Below are 21919 nucleotides of genomic sequence, written 5' to 3' on the forward strand. Positions count from 1 at the left end.
GCAATCAGTTATTTGACCCTAAATTTTCTATTTTAAACAATCTAACTTAGTTGATTGAGAAATTTGACTGAGTTGTTATAAACTCTCTTATTCTTAAGTTTGATTTCCTACAAATGAAAAAAAAATATTCTCTCAAATAATATTATGATCTACACTTAACATTAACTATTTTAAATAATTTGGATTCTATAATGGAACCTCGTTCCTTTTTGTACTAAAACACTAGGTATATATATATATAGTGGTTCAACAGCAGTAAAATTATATACTCAAACTAAATCAAAAGAGATACGTACAGGAAAGAGAATATCATGTTGGCCTTTTGCAATAAAAGACGTGATTGCTGAAGAAAATATATGGAAAAAGGAAACATTGACATCAGTAGTTTTATTTCATAAAAGGCAAATTTCATGAAAAGGAAGACACATAACTTTGATAACATTTATAAATAAACGACAACCAAAAAAAAAGTTACGAAATAAAGGCACATAATGGTGACACAATTAATCCCATCTATAGCTAGCTAACTATATATTAATTTATCCATCATCATCATATACAAATTTGAGTCTCACTGGCATCAACCCAAACGCAGTTCCAAATCAACTTCTCCATTAGCACTAGCATTCATGGATGTTCTTGCACCACCTGTTTGCATCTGGAACCCATACATGGTGGTGTTGTTGCTGCTACTTGCTTCTCCATGTGATGGGGCCAGAAGGAAAGGAGCATTCTCCGGGAAAAGCATGTGAGTTTGTTGTTGTAGCTCATTAACAATCATAGGCATGGAGACAGATGCAGCCATAAGATTGTTGTTTTTGGGCATGAGGCTAGATGTTGAGTAGGTTGGCTTCCTTCTCCTAAAACCATGTAGGTGTGTAGATGGTAGGTGCCTGAAGAAGCTAGCACCATAGCTCTGAACTTGATGTGGTGTCTTATTCAACAAAAACTGTCTAGCAATTTTGCTCCAGTGACCTCTTCCATACTTGATTAGCCCCACAAAAAATAGCCTAAAATCCAAATGTAGTGTATAGTACAGATTAGTGTCATACAAAAATGAAAAAAAAAAGTAATGATAAATACTTAAGAAGGAAAAAATAGTAACACAAGCACCACTTAATGACTTATTAAAATTTAATTTCTTTCTTCAGTATTTCTTTAATAAAAAAGTTAAAACTAAGGTTTTAAAAAAACATTTTTGACCATGATTTCGGCCGTAATGTTAAGGTTTGAGTGTTTGCAACTATTGAAGTTATATTTGTTTACAGCTTTTCACAAGAATTACGAAGAATCTATAATCACGACCATAATTTAAAACATTGATTAGAAGTGTAATGGGAATTGAAATGCAATTAAATAGTATAAGAAAAATGAGAGAATGCTAGATATATGAAGTTTGAAGGACACAAACTCATGTTCTTTTTATCAAAAAAGTTGAAAGTGATTAAGGTTTTTAAAAAACGATCTAGGACCGTGATTTCGGCCATAATGTTAAGGTTTTTCTAGTGTTTATAACCGTATTTGCAGCCACATCTATCAGCAGTTTTACACAATCTTAAGAATCCCAACGAAAACTATGATCACAATCGCAATTTAAAACCTTCATCATTATAGAAGAGTAATGGAAATTGAAATGCAAAATGAGAAAATGCTAAATAAATGAAGTTTGAAGGAAACAAACTCATGTTCTCTGTGAGTCCAGGGCTCCTTGAGTCTAGCTCCATGAGGAAACATGCATGTGATTGATTCAGGTACTGGTTCAAGTACTGTAGCAACCCTTTGTTGCATACTGGGTTGGAATGTAGTAGCAATCTGAGAGTGCTCATTGGTATGTCCTGAAGCTGCCCATAGAGTACTTTGTGGCTGGTTGGTATTTGTGCAAGCCATTAAGGATATAGGAATAACTTTCTCAAATTGAATTTTTCCATTAGAAACAGAATCAAAATTGAGAATTCTTGCTGCAGTATTATGAGATGAACTGGGTGATGATGGAGGGGAGTCTGAAAGATCAATAATTTCAGCCACCATTGTTGAGCAAAGCTAGGTAGAGAGAGAAAGAAACTAGCTAGCGGTGGAAGAATGGAAGGTATCATACAAACGTTGCTAAAACTATGCTTGGACTATGTGTTGAAAGATGAAACTATTACTGTCTTTTTTTATAGAATTCGACGGTTACATTTACCTAAATATCTAGAGAAGATCTCATTGTATCATCACACATAGAGATTAGATAATCAAGGTTTATGAGCTCACTTTCATTAAATTTAACCAATATATATTAAAGATGTTAGTTTAAGATTTTTTTAAAAAAATATATATTAATTTAACTAAAACATCTTGAATTAACCAAATGGGTTGACAATCTTGCACTCACACAATGTATGTGGGAACGATTTATTTAGCGCTATCAAATGCGAAAATCTTTGGGATTAATAACAGTCACAAACAAAAAATAAGAAAAAAGATTAGTCTTTAACTCATTAGATTGAAAGATATATGTGACTAGAAAAAAAATATCTTCCCTTTAAATCATCTAATAATATATGAATCCGACAGATTCTAAAGACTTAGGAAAATAATGGTTTGATTAGAGTTTTTCTGGTTTTTACTAAAGACTTCTCAATCAATAGACCAAAACTAATATTTTTTAAATTGAAAGAATCACTGAACTGAGTTTTATTCGTCTAAAAAAAGAGTAAATATATGAAAATTGACTTACTATTGCACGTGGAATATTTTATTTTCAACAGCAAAGAGCGAAATTGGTTGAACCATGAAACGTTCCATGATTCATTTATACATCCATTCCTTTCAACGATGTTTTCTATGCATCAGTTACCAGAGTTTCCGCAATGTTTTATTTGGATGATACTACTATCTCTCTTCATCGGTTACCCGAATTTCTCCAGTAGTTTATTTCGATGATGTTGTCTTTTTCATATCGATTATCTGAATCTCTATTAACTTTTTTTATCTTCCTTTAACCGTTGTTATTCTGAACGGCAATAACATTTTTCTGATTCTTTGTAAAAAAAATTATAATGATTTTGTTAGTATTGATTAGAAGATGAATTGATTTAAAAATATTGGAAAATCAACATATTAATTATTATACAGTGAAATGCTGATATATATGAATTGATTTTGATGTACTAAGAATAAATCACAATGTATATATGAATTTAATAGTTTGGATATAGCTTTCTGCCTGGCTAAGAAAAATGGTAAAAGAAAATTTCATGCAGAAAAAAAGATTAAAAGTAATTAATAGGAATAACGCAACGGCAATGCAATTTTTAAATTACTGCTACTATTATGATCAACCGCTAAACAATAACATCTATGATTCATTAATAAAACAAATAGTTAAATTGCATACCCACCACAGCTTCACATGCTTTTCATGGTTCAAGCTTCTCTACAAAATTAATTTGTTGTGCATATGTTTATTCGTCCTCACCCCATTACTTCTATTATTTCGTTATCATGTTCTGAGCTCCTGAACTCCAGAATGAATTCCATAAGTACAACCCATCACCTAAACATGATACTAGAGCAAATTGAGGTTAAGGTTCTCTTAATAGGCATTTTAAATTGATATGAATATATCTTTTATTCCATTAAGCAGGAAATTTACTTTGATTGCGTACAACATAATGTGTCCTCTTTCAATCCTTGGTAAAAATTATTCCTATACACCCATTAGTATGTCTTATTATAGAAGAGTCTTTTACATTAGTATTTTTGCTGGTCTATCTGATGTACTGAAAAACTCAGATAAAAGTCAATTATTATCATGTTAGCTGAATGCAAATTTTAACAGATAGTGTATCTCTTTAATCGCTAAATATTCTAGAACACCAGGTGTGAAAGGTCGCGAAAAAGTGACCAAAGTTCTCTTCAAACACATTCACGTGGTCCGTCAATTAAAACCGTTGGAAAAAAATATATCAAATGACTTATATATTATTTTAATAAATGAAACTTTAAATACCAGTCGTTCGTCCTTCATCCAATAACTCAAAAAATACACATTCTCATAGCAGATTAATTATAACCGTTGAATGAAAATCAAACGATATATATAATATTTGAGTAAAATCAAACTTAAAATACATGTTTAAATTACAAGTGGTTTGATCTTTTTCTCTTGTTCTCTTTTCATTCTCATTTTTATTTTGATCCCTACAAACCTCACATGGAGACAAGTGTGAGGGTCTCCTTTTTTTCTTTAAGTACAAATGAAAATTTATTTGTGACATCATTATCATACTCTTAAGGCCTTCCAAGTAAGATGGTTAGTTTTCATAGGGACTACATCAAAAAGTCTCTCATCAACATATTTTTCAATGAAGAAGTATATCAAAACTTGTCTATATACAACTAGTTCCCCATTTTCACTCAACCATTGTAGCTTGTAAAGCCTAGGGAGAGGGAAAGTTTTGAAAGCAAATTTTTTAATCAATCTTTGACTAGCCATATTGGTGCAACTACCCCCAACAATAATCAAAGAACATATTTTTTCCATGACGATGCACCTAGTATGAAAAATGTTCTCGCTTTAAGTTTTATCTCTATCCTTATACACTATTCATTAACCTCCTAACTATCAAAAGATCACCTTCCAAGAGTTATACATCACATTCACTCTCACCAGAAGAATTACAAGAGCTAGAATTCATCCAACAACTCAGAAAATACATTCACATGATCAGATAATTAGAATCGTTGAATGAAAATCGAATGTCTTATATATCATTTTGATAAATCAGACTTAAAATCATTTATAAAATACAAGCCATCCGATCTTCATCCAATAACTCATTCATGAATGTGTGAATTCATCAAATCCATTTTCAAAATCTTTAAGTTGTATATTAGACTTTGGATTAGTCGTTCGACCTAAAAAATTCTAGACAACTGAAATTGACTTTGTTACTTTCAATTTAATGTAGACCCTGAACAAATTATGATTGAGACAAAAAAAGTTATGAATCTTATCGAAATGAAGACATGCTTCCCTGTTTTTTATGTAGATAACAAAATTTTGACAGGAATGAAAAACATAATAAAATTTGACGGCCTATTTAGAAATTTGACTCGGGTATGTGTGTGACGTGAGTTCACATTTTCAAATTTAACAAGTATGGCCGTTTCTGTAGCGCAGGTTATTCCTATTTCAAGCACCCTATAATTTTTACATATATCTCAAGAATTGCAGCTCATTCCAATTCCCATTTCCAAAACATTGATTCTATCTAATCAGCAATCAACATTTCTCCAGTTTACCCAAAAAGAAAAAATGCTCAACCTAGTATATAAAATAAAATTGAGTGCTAACAACACATTTTCTAATACACTCCTCCTAACATACACTCTATTATTGGTTGAAGTTTATTGGAAACTATAAAATCATGAGAGAATCATTTAATAAGATGTGGGAGTCATTTGTTTGTAATTTTCAATAAATTTCAACCAATATGAGAAAGTGTATTTAAAAGAGTGTGTCTAAGAGTGTTGCTAGCATTTCTCAAATAAAATACAGTATGCACTAATTTGCCGAAGCTGCTCGCTCAAACGCTTCGCTACCATATCCCTGCATATAATTCTCTATGAATGTCATTCGTGCACACCTAAAAGCGGTGAGCCACTGAAAAACATGAGATTCAATTGTTGATGATAAATTGACAATATAACACCCAAACTGGGTAACCTATGCTAGTGAGAAAAAATAAAGTAGGCAATTCTCTTTAAGAAACTAAACTTTGGTGGAGCCTCTTGAATGATTCCATATTTCTTAATGCAACAATTCTGATATTCTTTCAAAATACAATATTGGCACATTTAAGCTAACGTATTTTTTTTTACTTGAGCTGTTCACGCTTGCTTACAGCATCACATGTATAAAAATTCCACGTCTTACTTCACAATTTAAAAGCAAATAGTTGCAAAAGGACTAACTAAAACTTACCTTGTCAACCAAAAATCTTATGTTCCATCTACAAAAAATTTCTCCAACCAAAATCTTCCATCAATGTTTCGTTCATTCGATAATTTTTCATGCCGGCCAATTCCAATACCAGAAACCTTCATTGAAAAGTGCTGAGATGCATATGGCAATCTACATAGGAGTTATATTCGAGGCATGCCTGTTGTTCAATGCTCATATACCTCTAGATGAGGGTAAGCTGAAGTTTTGGCCGGTTAGGCTGAGGCTCCACAACCTCCATGTGAATTTGGACTGTCTGCAAAACGTTGTATGAAAGGCTACCATCCATCTTTTTAATCTTCTGCTGTTGCTCATCTACATACCATTCTCCACTTCCCTTTTCTGCTTTTGTCAAATATACAGGTCCTTCTATGCCATATCTGTAAGGGGTAAAAGGGCCATACAGACAATAAGTGACAAACTCACTGAAAGTATACAGAAATAGCTGGCTTCTTAAACATTTCTGAAGTAACCATCTCCTGGTCAGATTAAATCAGATCATTCTTTTCTCCTATTTTTTGTTATCCGTATTCACCTTTCCTTCTGTTATATAGCAAAGCAAAATAAAAAGGAAAGAGACGAGGTAAGAATAAGATGCTTTACTTGGGAACAAACACAAAAAATCCATTAGATCTTATTTTCACTATTCTACCCTCCGTGTCTGTAGGCCTGTGTGAACAAAGATCAACATACGTTAGAATAGGCTGTTAAGTGTAGATAAAAATAACAGTAACAGGGAGCAGAAGTTAAGTCACATACCTCTTCCTGAAATAAATTAGAGTATGTAGCTCTACAGATGCCCGCCCTGCATACTGGGCATTCCTGTGCCGATAATTTAAATCTGAACCATATATGGGTATAAAGCATTATTAACATAGATGTCACACCAAAGAATAAGACCCATGAAGAAAAAATTATTATTTGATTCCTAACATATATGTGTAAAAAGCATTATTAACATATATCCCACATCAAAGGAATAAAACCCATGGAGAAAAAAATATTTGATTCCTAATGAATATAGCTAACATAGAGAAAACTTCCATAAAGGCATTGATACAATTGAAGACAAACATAAATGATCAAGTTCTATTGGATCATGAAGGAGATTTCATACTGTCTGCAATACTAGTGAGCTGGAGACTGTCTTGAAATACAGGTGGTAACTTGGATATCCCTAAAGAAGCAGCAAGTAGCCTGTGCACAATGACATCTGCAGGGGAAAAAAGTTTCGCTTCACAATATTGTGCACAATTGACCAAGCAAACATATTATTATAATATGGCATACCTACCTGCATATCTTCTTATAGGTGATGTGAAATGGGTATACAAAGGAGCTGCAAGCCCATAATGATGATATTCTGGAGGGCTAAGATCCCCACTGCAGAAATAAACTGCCTAAAAACAAAACAAAACAAAACAAAAACTCAATTTATTTTTTCTTGTAAATTCTAAATCTAGGTTCTCATTCAAATTCAATTTACCTGAGTCATGCACCTAGTTGCCAGTATACGGATTAACTTATTGAAGTATGGATCATCACCCTGAAAAAAGTGTTTCATATATGAGAGAGAAGCATGAGACCAAATAAGACCCTAAGAAAATAAGTGCTTACGCTAGCTATGTAAGCTATAAAAAGGAAACTATTAAAGATGCTGCAGCCCAAACCATTGCATCATTACAGCTAATAATCATCCATAAAGCATATTTATAATTATGGTTGATGGAAAACAACTAAAAAACAATAATGATGAAAAAAATAATAATAAATGCTAGATAAAATATTTACCACAGCATGGTCAAGAGAATCAGCCAACGCTTTTGATGACGAGACATCCAAGTGCAAGCCAACTGCAGCAGCAGTCCGTAGTAAGGGTTCAAGCATCTCTCTTGTTGGTGTTGGATGACGCCTACACAGGAACCAACAAACGAATACCAGAATAGCAATTACACAATCCTGCCACGTGTAGATGCTTTGAACAGTTTCAATCATGTAGGAACATTCAACACTTCTAATGATCTTGCATGTTTGGTATTAGAAATGCATGAGCCTAACTCAAACTCCCAAACACTAGCTCAAAGAGGGAGGATTGCCTAAGTCTTAGGAGGAGTATTTTGCCCATATATCTAGCCAATGTAGGGCATTTTAACACAACCCTCCTTCCCAAGACTGGATAACCTGAGCATGGAGTTTGCAGGACTAGACATTTGTAAGTGTCTAAATATCAAGACTGAAAATGCTTTGATACAATATTAGAAATGCATCAAGCCTAACTCTACCTCAAGCTAACTCAAGAGGTGAGAATTACCTAAGTCTTAGGAGGAGTATTTTGGTCATATCTCTAATCAATATAGGACATCTTAACACACACCTGAGACTAAACATCTAGCCTATATATGTCATTTCTGGCGTATTCTTGGCTCTCTTGGGTGCAAGTGTGCTACGTCAGTTATGCTTTATAAGATTCATTCTGCTTTCCCCCACTATATCCACCAAAACTCTTTTAAAAGAAATTTTTTGTACTAGGCACTAGCCCATGGAATAAAAACTATTGACGTACTAAATGCATATCCAATTTAATTTGTAATCCTCAATTCGACAATTAAATTCTAGTAACTGACATGGAAAAACAAACAAACAAAAAAGGGAAAGAAAAAAAAAAGGCATGCAAAAACATAGAATAGAGGCAAGGGTGCAGTTAGACATACTGTAAATGCATAACAAAACTAAAGTTAAAAGTCAGATTAAAAAAAAACCTTAATAATGAGCACAATGGAAAACTTTTAAGAATTTGTTGTGCAACGGAAACATTAGCTGCAAGCATAAACTCCTCCACCATTTGGTTGGCCTCCCGGATCTGGTACATTCCTGCAAATAACATCAAACAGTATAAATAATTTTAAAATCAGAAAGGGAGGGGGAAAAACTGTTTTTTCTCCCTCTCCTTCCACGAAGGAATAGCTAAAAGCAAAGTAGAAAACAAAACCATCAACTCAGTCACTCTCCTACAAAATATCCAATTTAACTACAGGTAAAACTAAACATACTAAAGAGAAAGCAAATAAATTACTGTTGAAAATTTACAGATTAGATAAAATAAGAGAAATATATTTCAAGAATGAAATGAGACTTTGAATCACAAAGTACATATTCGATCTCCCATCAGGAATGTGTGACAAGAACCAATACATGACACCCATTGCTCCTATAATGAATAATTTGATGACACCAGCAGAACTTCATAATAAGAATACACAATTGCCCACCTTCTACAACCTCAAAAAGAAATGTTAAATGCTATTATGTAAGAAAATTATACCAATATCAAGTGGATCATGAGTCTCCGTGTCAATTTGAAATTTGACCTCAGCAGATGCAAGAGTCAAAGCTCCTCTCTCAATACGCCTTAATCTCATTTTCTGATAGGTCATAAACAAAGCTATACTTTTTAATTTCATTATATAGCAAGAAAATACAACCATACTTATAATTATGTGAGTAAAACAATAAGCAAGCATCTGAGCATCCACAAATTCCATACCTTAGCTAAACTATTCATATTCCTCAAATCTGCAGTAATCGGATCCATCAATCGACTGTACAAAGAGACATAATATAAAGCAATTAAATTTTTCCATGAAAATGAAATTCCATGACAAAGTAACAGGCTTCAAAAAATAATCAGCAATCCACAAGAACATGGTCATCTAAGCACATAAAGCAATTGAACAACAAAGTATTGATCAACAAACAAACAGTTTGAATGGCATGAATGTAAGCCCAGTTATTCAGTATGGGCTTTTGATTAATAACTGTCAGAATACAGTCAATACACCCCCTCTACCTCGTGATTTTGTTTTGCAAGATTCCCTGGATTCAGTACAGCACTACTGCACTACAGCTATTTCATAAGTAATTATAGCAGGCATATACTCTGGAATAACAGAATCCCAGAAAAGAAAAATACATTATTTTTCCCATCTAGATTATAACTAAGAATGCTAATAAAAACCACATCAATCCATATCATTTATTTTACAAAGCATCTAAGGAGAAATAAAAGCTTACCTATCGTCCATCCTTGCCTGTGCTTCAACATAAGACAATGCCGCAGAAGATTTTATGACACTTTTTGTGTATGAGGTGGCAATAATATCTGCTTCGGGTGTCATTTCCTGAACACACATAAATAGTTTTAGTTTTTTTTACAGGCAAATAGTTTAAGTTCAATCCTGGGAAGAAAATGGAGTGTACTTGAATATAAATTGCTTCAGATGACATCCTTTTGAAATATTGAAACTGTGCCATAATCATATTTTGACCATATTATTGAAGACATAGTAGATACAATGAACTTGGAGAATATCAAATAATTAATATAAATGCATATGCACTTTCTGCATTATGCACACTGACCCCAACACCCTAGCGATGTACCAGGAATAACTGAGAACTGATAATGGTTGCAAATGACAACAAAATACACTATTACGTAGCATGGAAAGTACTTATCTACATTCAGTTTATGAGACTAGCACACAGAGGAGCATACTTTGTATAAAGTTAGAGGTGTTATACTGTACATTCTAAATAGGCATTCTTACTGGTTGTAAAGTGTATGGTATGAACAGAGATGTATGCAAAAAGGTGAAATAGGAGGGAAAGTTTAGTGAGAAGAGACTGTTTCAAAAAAATGCTTCCTGCTCCTTGTGCTATTGTTTACTGCTTCATAACCTTGTTGATTGTGAGCCCAGTTGTTTAAGCTTTTTCATAAAAAAAAGTTTTTAAAAAAACACTTATTTCGAGAAGCTATTTTGAATAGCTTTCTGAAAAAAAAAAACTGCAATCATAACTGCTCTTCAAAATAAAAAGTACTTTTTATAATTGAAACCAAAACAAATATAGGTAGACTTTATAAAAATCTCTAAAAAAAAACATCATTCTTTTATACATCCTTGAATACACTTTTTTAAAAAGCATAAACAAACAAGCCCTGATTATGTACAGGTGTGTCATGCCTGCATTACATTTTCTTTAACAAGTATTGTCCCAATTCATTTAAATAAATAACAAAAGAAAAGAAAATGGAGATTGTGAATTATGGCTGTGTTAATGTGATATAGCATGTGATGGTAATAGTAGTAGTAGTGATAATAATGAAGTGTAGATGGGGAAGGTACTAATGGAAATTGGAATAAAAGGAATGATACACAACACAGTTCAGGCAACAAAAATGGTGGAGATAGCAATAGTGGAACTTGCGAATCTAAATTTTTTAGTGTTCAATGTAGACTAGGAAGCAGAAAAACCAGTCACACGGTGGTTGCATGTTTGTAGATGAGCTTGATTGTGTACATTTGGTGATAAGAGCAGTAATGTTGCAACAATGAGGTCAAAAAAATCACAGCTGAAGTATAATGGCAAGTGCCAAAACTTCTGACATAATAAAGGCAATTGAAAGATTTCAGTGATGCTTGTGACTATTTGGTAAATATTCAGAAGATTCAACCAAATAATAATTTTTATCCTATAATAATGCACATGCATGTACAAAAAAATATAGATCACAATAAATTTAATCATGGTAAAAATATGTGATCATGCATACCCATATGACAGAGAATGCAAGCCTTTCCACATCAGAACGAAGAGAACATATGTCTGCCAGATAAAGGTTTATCAATAAAGGCATAAGAAATTGCTATAACCACAGCAATCATTTTTTTTCAAACCAGTTAAAAGAAGGTCGAACGATATTACCCTCCGTAAGAGGTTTGGGAAGCATGTCTATCCGCCGCTCAACAAGGTAGACAGACGTACCCCTTTGTGCAGCCTCATCATCAAGGGGAGTGCCAGGATAAACAAAATTAGTCACATCAGCAATATCTGACAGAAATCCATTAAAGATGAACCATATAGAGGGATTACATAGCATAAGCTTCATACGTTAGTATACAATTCATGCACACTAGAAGAAAGCACTACCCATATTTTGTAAGGACGCTAGAAGCAAAATAGCAAGCAGGTATGTTAATTAAAATTGTCAGAAAGGGCATCCATATGCCAAACTAAAATTACCATGGCATGCAAATAAATGATGAAACCATAACATCCATCCAACTGTAGTAACCCACAAGTGCTAATTTGAATACATATAGCCTATGGACACATGCATCATCAGTAAAATGAATGTCCTCAAACAAAGGATACGAACTCCAACTTCAAAGTTTCCATTTGGAAGGACGTGACAGTGGAGTGCATCATCAATATCCTTGCAGCCTGCATGCAAGAAGCAGCAGAAATACAACAACAGCCTTATATGCCATTACCATGTTCTCTTCTAAATCAAAGTAAAGCAGCTATTTCAAATGGTTCTTTAGCAAGTGAAACTATTAATGAAAATGCAAATGTTACACATCAGGAAAAGGGAAAAAGACAAATAGAAACACAAAAACAGCATTCCACTATGTCCATTTTTAACAGCAGTAGACATAAGCTCTTCCATTTTGATTATCAATGACGAGTTGACTCATTCAAGAAGAAAACAATACTCAGCAGCAGAAAAAGGCATCATTTACAAGATTATATGGTTTTGTTGTTGGGGGGACATGGTCAGGTTGCCCCAAGGCACGCCACAAGTTTCAATTGTATTTAAAGATTGCATCATCTCAGGCATGTTGAAATTGCAAAGAAAATTTTCGTCATAAATTTTTTATTCATAAAAATATTATATTGTCATATCATTTAATGGTTGGGATTTGGAATATACATTGTGAATGACTAATCCATGAACAATTTTCTCAGTATAGATCTTTGATAGAGACAAGCAAATTGATAAACTGATAAAATACAATCCTGAACACATAAATCATACATAATACAGCAACAAACTTGATTTCCTAGAGAAAAATTTCCTACAGAGTATTCTCTGCCCACAAACTGCAAATAACAACACACTTGCCTAATTACACACCCTACTAATATATATAATCCTAACGCATAACTGCCATCAGTTGGTTTCTATGAATAACTGCTATTGTGCAGTTTCTAATACAAAACTAAAGCAGAATTACTAATACAAGTTATTATATATAACATGTACTCCCAATAATAACTGCCTCTAATCCATCAACGGATTCTTCCTAAGCCACTTGGATCTTGGTTCCCATTACCAGCAATCTTTGAAATATAAAATATTTAAGTAAATATTAAATTTTCAATAATTGATGATGCAGTAATATTTCACCTTTTGCTGAGTAATAGAGATGGAAATTAAATAAGACTCACACCTGGAGGGTCCACACTGAAGACACGCAGATGACGCAAATCCTTCCTGATTGGATTAGACAAATCTTCAGAAGAGACTACCCATGGCAATGGTGGCAAGCATGCCAGCACTTGTGAAGAGAATGGCCGTGTATTTATATCATTTTCTATCAAAACCACCTATTTTGTAACAAAAAAGGAGAAGAGATGCCATATCATAATATGGTTTAGTTAGTTAAAAAATATAATAAATAGTTGCATTATCAGATTCAGAATTCAGATATATGAAAATGTGCAATAGTGAGTATTCTATGATGCATGGATCATATTTAAGTACAGCAGTACAAGTATCAAATACAATATTGGCAACTGCCAAGACACAGATATGACATTAGCCAAAACATTAGAATTCAGGTACAACACGATTCAAAATAAAATAACAATATGTCATGAAATGCCAAGAAAACTCATCAAACCATCATAATATATCACAAATACAAAATGATAAATGGGTCATTCCATAAGTGGGGGAAGTGTAGGGTTTTCTTATTTGGTATTAGTCAGTACAGACACACTGAAAGCCAGCATTTACCAAATTCTGATGTACAAAACCATCTTGGAATAAAAATCAAATCAAAATAAATAAACATATAGAAAACAGTGCAGGATAGTAGTATCTAATGATGTCTGCACTCTGAAGTCGACAGTATCCGATAAGTATCAATGTACCATCCTACAACAGTGTGGCAAACATTTTAAATGTTTCCTTGCTTGTATGAAAGGTATTTTCAATTCTGTGGTTCCTTGCATGTATTGAAGGGGAATTGCAATTCTGTTTCCTTTCTAGTTAATGAAATCATCAACAAAATGGAACAAGCTGAGTAAGTTGCAGAGAGCACAAGCATGTTGCCAAGTTCCTAATGACTTGCTCTAGTGACTGATGATTATACTAGTTTCACAACTTTAAAATCTCACATTCTAATCATCAGAAGATAATGAGATGAAGGGAAAAGAAATCACTTCCTAGACAGTATTATATGCATGTTTCATCAAAAACATTATAGCAATAAGTAGAAGTTGCCACATACTCATTCATTGTTTTTCCCACTATTCATACAAAGAGAGAAATCATACAAAATCCAATTTTCCATACCTCGCTTTCAGTATCTCTATCACCTATCTCCCCTATAGTTCGCACATAATGGCCTGATGGATATCGAGACTGACGATCCCAAGAATCAACTGCCACAATAATCCTCTTATCCAAAAGGTTCTCAAGTTGACGGGTTTGGATTCGAATCTTGGGAATTCTGCGATCTTTGGAGACAAACAAGGCATGGGCAATACCACCACTCCCTGCAGGCATAGGCATTGGCTCCAAAGATCCACAATACCTGAAAAGAGATTTAAATATACCAATCATGAAACAACAGAACATATACAATTAGAAAATGAAATATACAGACACAAACTTATTGGTTAACATTTCAGCAAACAAAAAGTACTGATAACTGATAAGTTTAACAAGATCAACATTTTAATAAACAAAAATTTCTGATCAGTTAACAAGGTTTCACGTTTCTAAGAACAAATAGCATATCTATCTTAAAGAAAGAATCTACATGAACCTTTATGCTCAAAGACATGTCAAATTTTCCTTTTGATTTTACTTTAATTTTTTACCTTATGTGTTGCACCTAAAGCTACCTAAAGTATGACATATGAACTATGAAAGAATAGGTAGCTAGTGTGCCACATAATCACATCACAAAGATTAATTATAAAGTTAACTATCCCATTTGCATTGACAGTATAAACAGTAAACGTATTTTGACAGTTACAAATATATTACCCAGAAAAAAGATGCTGTACACATCTAATAATGTCCTACAGATATGCAGATGAATAGATGTAAACAACATTCATGAGCCTACACCAATGTGAACAAACAATTTAGAATTTGTTCGCTTTGCAGTTTGCTTGCCAGGTTCCCTATTTATGAGGCAATTTTAGTGGATGACAAAATTTCTTGCTTTCGTGAAATGGAGTTTGAAGAAGTCCTCAAGGTAAAAATAATTGCACCCTTAAACTTTGGTAGATTTAATCATTGATAATAGAGTTCAGAGTACAGAGAGAGTGAGGGAGAATTTAGGGAAAGAAAATGTTATTCATTTAATTGTGTTTTACAGAGAAAAAAGTGTATATATAGAACATCAAAGCTTCTCATAGAAGCAACTAACTAACTGCTGACTCAGGAGCTAACTAACAGATTAGTCTAACAGAATTGTAACTGTACAAACAGAACAATAGGTTACTCTATTAATTGACACCATTTCATAGCCTCTATGAATAAGTGGTCAAGAGTTATATCTTTACAGCTCCTATTTTTCTAGATATAAGTTAAATTTCAATACAAGGAAGGTGGGCCTGTGCATTGTTCACACTTCAAGGCCCGAAGAACACTTGTTTTAGGAGGTCTGTTAGATATAAAAACCATTCGCAGAGTCTTTGCCTAAGAGAGTAAACTTTTGGGATATTTGGTCATTGACAATGACTACAAAATTTTAAAAAAAAAAAAAAAATTCCGCCAGACAAGCATAACTTGCATGAGTGTAGAGCACCCAATCTCTGACAACAAACCAGCAGACCTATATGTTCCAGTTCCATTTGCCTTGTATTAACTTAGAGGATTTGTTCATGGAACAATACTCGAGATGGTTAAGGATTTTTAAGAGTGTTGCATTCTAAAAGGGCAATGTAATCCATATTCTGCTATGAAAAAACTGTGAAGGCACTTTCCCTTATCATCGGTACTTACCAAAGTTGAGACTGAGGTTATCATTTCTATCTTTAAAGGAACTATTAGTTCAAGATTGAGCCAATACAAAGTTTTGGCTGTTCAAAAGGGATAAAAATAGATCTCATCATCCAATTAAAGTATTTAATAATTTAAATGCCAAAATCCCTCCAAAAGAATGAGAGAACACTTTCCTTTTATCCTATTTCTGTTTTTATATTTGTGGAATTCTTTCTTACACCAGTCCTTCCACATGCATCCGCAATTCCTCATGGACAAATTTTTTATTAATATAAGGAAAAATAACTACAGAATGTTCACAAAAACATTGCTGCAAAATGTTTGCCTTTATGTGCTTTTTAACATTTTAAGCCAAATAGGTTGATGCTAAAATGATGTAGAAAGCAACATAGGCTCATGTGCTAGTAAAATGAATGCACCTCATTCACATATGGTGCCAATTAGCATTAGAAGAAATGTGGTCAACAGCTACAGCCAAAAATCCAAAATTACATTGCCGCTTCGGTACACTTCATCTTTTATATTTTTGTATTTAAGTTCAGATCTATCTCTACATTTCTCTACCAGTTCTTACTAATTCACACAAAAACTGATATAAAACAATGACAATAGCAGAACATCCCTTAATTAATGGAGATAAAGAGATATTAGTTTCCTCTAATGAAAAAAGGTGAATTCAGATTCCAATCAAATGAATACCAGTTTGTAAGTAAAACAGAAATGCTTTGTTAAGGGAAAAGGAAAACAAGAGACGTCGGATGAATCCCATGCATCTAAAGTCTAAACTGTACAGCAGAGCTCAATTATATGACTAAGATCATAACCACACAAATCATTGTTAACCTAATTAACATAAATGCATGATTTCATTAGCCTATACAATGAACTTAAACACTATTTACATATTTCCAACATGCTCCACATAATTAAAAAGATACTTACGAATGCCAGTTTCTCTTTATAATGCCAACAATACGACCAGAAGGACGACTGGGCACAGCATTTACTTGTTCAGAAGAACCCTGCTGAGAAATAGTTCTAGGTGCATCATCAGCACTATTTGGAGCTAGATGAACATCTTCATCCTCATCCTCGTCTTCTGCAAGCAAATAATATTACTTGAAGGAGAATTCAAATAGAAAAACAAGTTCACAGGCATGTGCATACACAAAGACTGAAGCTATTTCAGCCTTAAGAAGTAGCATGCACTGGTCAAATACAGTATGGAAGAGAAGAAAACAAAGCAGCATGTTTTCACACTTATCCAGCTCATATTAAGGCAACTTTAATATAAATCTCTCAATAACTTAAATATGTGAACATGCAGCACTAATGAAAAGCTCTTGGTATTAACGTAATTGTACTTTCAGTCCTAAGGCATCTCATCCCCTCTTTCCCTTGTATTTCTTCTCTCCTGTAATAAAGTTTCTTTTTCCGTCCAAAATAATAAAAATAATATAAGTACACAAAGAACATTACTGTCTGACTTAGTCAAAAATCATGAACCAAATGAAAATAACCTTGGGAGAACCACACCACAAAAACTAGCTATTCTAACTGGAGAGCCCAAGGCCTTATAAACCCCATATTAGAATCCCATACTTCCAATGAGGGACACAAGTCCCATAACTTGCAATTGGATCCTAACACAAAATGAATGGGAAGGCTTATTTGTGAATTGAAATGCATCATAAATTGTAGGATTTATGATAAATTACTAGAAATAGCATAAAATATATTTTATCAAAATAAAACATTACAAACATCCATATATTAGCATTTTGAATCCAAATAACTCATTATTTAGTTAACGAATTGAAACATAAATTTCAAAATAAATTGAAATTCATGACATATAGTCGAAAGGGAAAAAAAATGAGAACACTATCATTGTTGGACAAAAAAATATCATAAAAAGTAGAAAATAACAAAACATAGTAGGGTTTCTTACATGCAAAGTGGACTAGCAGACCAAAAGTAACCAGAAAACAGGAGTTCTCATGGGAAGAATAGAAAAGGGACCCAGGCAACAGATTTATGATTGAATTTCTTTTTATATGGAGACAGACAAAAAGTTCAGCACTCTACTCCTGTGAGAAAATGAGAAAGGAAATTTTTCTGATTGTGCTTAAGTGTTTTTTCCACCAACGTAATTGACTTATTGATATTCAAGAGCATTACAAAGATAACCAATTTACCAGAGAACAATTAACGATACCAAAAGTGCTCTCGAATAGTATCTCGGGATTGGTCTGAACCTAGATCTCCTAGACCAACCCAGTTCACCTGGACCGATAACTTGAGAGGCACATAACACCAACAAGGGGGCAAGCGTAGAACGTGTGACCCTGGACAGGTCATACGGACCATGTGACCATAACCGCCTAACTTTCCTACCCAAACTTGCATGTAGAAAACGAACCCCAAGTATGAAATTTAACCCAACTCTCATAATCTACTCCCTATCTTCTTCATACACTAACTTGGACGTCGAAGTGCATGCAAGTACTCCACCGTCGCTGCGTATCCCATCACCACCACACTCCACCGTATGACATCTAGATCTGAACCAGATCTTTGTTGCTGAACCGGTTCTTCACCATTTCCACCAAACACCAAGTTCACACGGTTAAACAATAGACCATACTCAAGAAATGTGTTACTTTCTTCATGGCTTTTTAGAAAAGATGGCAAATGTCTCCCAAGTCTGAGAAATTTGAACACAAATTCTCTGAAGAAGAATATCTTCAATTGAAAGCCACAAACCAAGCTCAATTATCTTCTGCCACTATTGCTTCAACAGCTTGTGTCTCACTATCTGCTAATTGTCCATGGATAATCAATTAGAGTGCCTCTAATAACATTTCTAGTAACCTATCTTCATTCTCCTTCTAAATATCCTCATCTCATTAGCAAATGGGTCTAAGGTTACTTCCAAAGGAATTGGTCAAGTTTCCCTCTCTCCTTCATTAAACTTGAAATATGTCCTTTTCACATCCCTAATTGTCCTTTTAATTTAATCTCTTTTAAGTCAATTAACTCGGTCTCTAAATTGCCCAGTAACATTTGATGTTGAACATAGTATGGCTCAAATGAATGTAAATCTTAAGGTCTCTACTATATAGGATCAACTCCTTCTATGGCTTGTGTTGCTACTACTACATTCCCAAAGATTCTCCATGATGATCTCAGTCATCCAAATTTGTCAAAATCAAAGCATATGGTCTCAAATCTTGAAATACGCAAATGTTATCTTGTGAGTCTCGTCAATTAGACCAACATGTCTGCTCTTCTTTTCCAAAACCAATTGAAAGTAGACGTAATTCTACTTTTTCCCACTATTCTCATTCAGATATATATGGTCCAAGTCCTATATCTTCCTTTGGCTTCAAATATTTTTTTATCGATGAATTTTTTTCCATGCACTTGGGTGCATTTTACGAAGAATTATCAAAATTATTAATATACCCACTATTCTCATTCAGATTATTACAAGTTGCATGTCTGCCTTATGGCAGGGTACAAATAATCTAGCAATTAACATACCTTCATGGGCTATAGATAGAGATGAGACTCCTTGCCACTGGTCCTGAGGCAGAAGTTCAGCTGCCACAATATCCCCATCAAATGCTCGATTCATGTTTGAGCGCCCATAAATAATTATTTCATCACCAATGCTCTCACTCCCAACATATGCTTCAAATGGATTATAACGGTTAACACGAAGTTTCCCTTGATGATATATTCCACGATGCAAACCAGAAGTAATTTCTGACATCGGCTTATGCTGAAAATTAATATAGCATCAATACTCCATCCTGTCATTTTAACCAAATGTGCAGACACACATTACTATATAGAAATGAAATTAACTGGATACCTCGGAGTAGATGACTTTCCTCTTGGATGGTCTAAGATCTTCAACCTCTTCCATGTCCACATCTTCAGATGCAGGCCGCACAAGCAGATCAAGTAAATCAGGTTGGTCCAAAGACTTCACATATGACTCAACTGAAACAAAAGACAAATTGAATAGTAAGATTTTAGGATGACTTCATTCAACAAAACTGTTAGTTTTGATATTCCTCAAAGACACAGCTGAAGTACAATGGATGTCTAGCTATTCAACATACATTTCAATTACCATGAAAGATAACTACCTGTTTCGGCCAAAATACCCTCTTCACTAGCCTTCCTTTTGTTCTCTTTGTCATTAGTTAAAAGCAACACCTTTACTGCACCACCAAGATGATTCTGATACCACTGAGTAGCCACTCGAATAGCTGCATTGCCACTATTTAAAGTTAAAGCCTCAAAACAATTTTATCTTTATTGGCAACTCATGTAAAAAACCATCCAATGAACCAGAAAGCATATAAAAATATAAAAAAAAATAATTATAAATTCAAAGCCCATCTGAAAAGCTAACCTCTATCATTCCTATCATTTTTAGTTTCCCCACTCATTTCCTTAATATATGTATCCCTGCCAATAGAGAGAGAAAATATCAAATCAATATAGGTAGTTGTTGGATATGCAACAAATTAAGAAACTGATCAACCTTACTGCATCCTTAATTTTCCCTTCCTCTCCTTTGTAATACTGTAACACAATCTCACCCTAACTACAAAGTACAAACTAATAGTAAGTCACGAAAAAGGGGGCCAAGAAGAACTACCTGTGGTATTCATTGGAAAAAACAAAGAACTTCCTCATGGAATTGCTACAGATAGCTCTTATACGGTTGTAAACAGACATGTTCTTGTTCTTAACCTCTTCCAACACAATGGACAACACCACAACATCGTCAATTGCCGGATTCTCCAGCAAATCAATCTGCAGCAACAACACACATTCCAATTCACAAAAAAAAGAAGCCTCAGTTGAATTAAGGCGAGAAAAATAGAGGAGGAAGCGGACCTGGTTGAGAACGACATTGGTGTCGACGACGAGAATGATGGAAGGCGAAGCACTGAGGCGAGCACTGGAAGAATCGCAAACGGTGCAAAACGGTGCGCCACAGTATATATCGTCGCGCAGGTAGTGCTCCCGCACTTGCTACTCCCAAACAAAGAAAACAAAAAAAAAATAATTAATTAATTCATAAATAAAAGAGGCATAAAAAATATAAAGAAAAGAGATTGAGTAAGTTAGGGTTAGAAAGGAAGAAGAAGTGTGTACCTTTATGACTTTGCCACCTTTGGTTTTCTTGACGAAGGACTTGTTGTGGAGCATGTTGACAGCGGAGGAGATTGCTCTGCGCTGAGTAACCCTACTTGGAGAGTGTGTTCGTTTCGAAGCTTTCTCTACTTTGGAATGGTGAAGATGCTGGCGTGGAAAAGAAAAAGTTGATTCTTCCGGGAAAAAAAATTCACCTTAGCGCCTAAGAAAGGAACCGGTGTTGGGAGTAGGACCGCGGTGTTTTCCGGCGGTGATCACAATCGCCGGAGTGTCGGAGCAGGACGCAGGTGCGGGCGTGCAGCGGCGGCACTGTGGAGGTAGCAGAGGGCAAGCAGTTCAAGAGAATTGTAGCGTGTTAAGTGGTGCGAAAGGTGTAGGAAATTTGACCGAATTACCCTATGATTAATTATGACTTAATCATACAATTAATTTCTTAATTATAACGAATTGTACATTTTTTCCTTATGATGCTGTGATTACTATGATATGTACATTTGATAAAATTGATGTGTATATTTATTTTTAAATTAATGTTTTTTTCTGCATGCATGTTTATCTATGATCTTTGATAATCTACGATTTACTTTTTTGCATTGTTCAAAGTCCAATCTTTACTCTGTCAGTGTTAAAGATAAAAAAAAAAATTATAATTTTTGTCCTTG

At 34.1% G+C, this 21919-nt stretch overlaps 2 protein-coding genes across 3 annotated transcripts; both read right to left on the bottom strand.

Moving 5' to 3' along the window:
- Positions 1-390: 390 nt before the first annotated feature.
- Positions 391-2225, bottom strand: LOC102665898 (myb-like protein J). Its single transcript, XM_006578776.4, has 2 exons — positions 1682-2225; positions 391-1010 (listed from the first exon to the last, which is right to left on the bottom strand). The coding sequence occupies exons 1-2, from the start codon at positions 2026-2028 to the stop codon at positions 581-583; spliced, it is 777 nt and encodes a 258-aa protein (XP_006578839.1). The 5' UTR covers positions 2029-2225; the 3' UTR covers positions 391-580.
- Positions 2226-5843: 3618 nt separating this feature from the next.
- Positions 5844-21638, bottom strand: LOC100806652 (exosome complex exonuclease RRP44 homolog A). Of its 2 annotated transcripts, none has more exons than XM_041015013.1 (24): positions 21258-21638; positions 20997-21134; positions 20755-20912; positions 20506-20561; positions 20237-20359; positions 19957-20087; positions 19623-19863; positions 17019-17172; positions 14412-14652; positions 13282-13438; positions 12203-12271; positions 11753-11878; positions 11601-11653; positions 10061-10167; positions 9534-9588; positions 9312-9411; positions 8749-8860; positions 7781-7901; positions 7476-7535; positions 7284-7389; positions 7107-7202; positions 6749-6830; positions 6593-6658; positions 5844-6369 (listed from the first exon to the last, which is right to left on the bottom strand). In XM_041015013.1, exons 1-24 carry the CDS (start codon positions 21309-21311, stop codon positions 6174-6176), a joined length of 2802 nt encoding a protein of 933 aa, XP_040870947.1. In that variant the 5' UTR covers positions 21312-21638; the 3' UTR covers positions 5844-6173. The 2 variants fall into 2 exon arrangements, with proteins under 2 accessions (XP_040870947.1, XP_006578840.2); XM_006578777.3 differs by having other exon boundaries at positions 17019-17175; positions 21258-21637.
- Positions 21639-21919: the final 281 nt, after the last annotated feature.

The sequence above is a fragment of the Glycine max genome, chromosome 4, assembly GCF_000004515.6.
Source record: "Glycine max cultivar Williams 82 chromosome 4, Glycine_max_v4.0, whole genome shotgun sequence".
NCBI classification, from domain to species: Eukaryota; Viridiplantae; Streptophyta; class Magnoliopsida; order Fabales; family Fabaceae; genus Glycine; species Glycine max.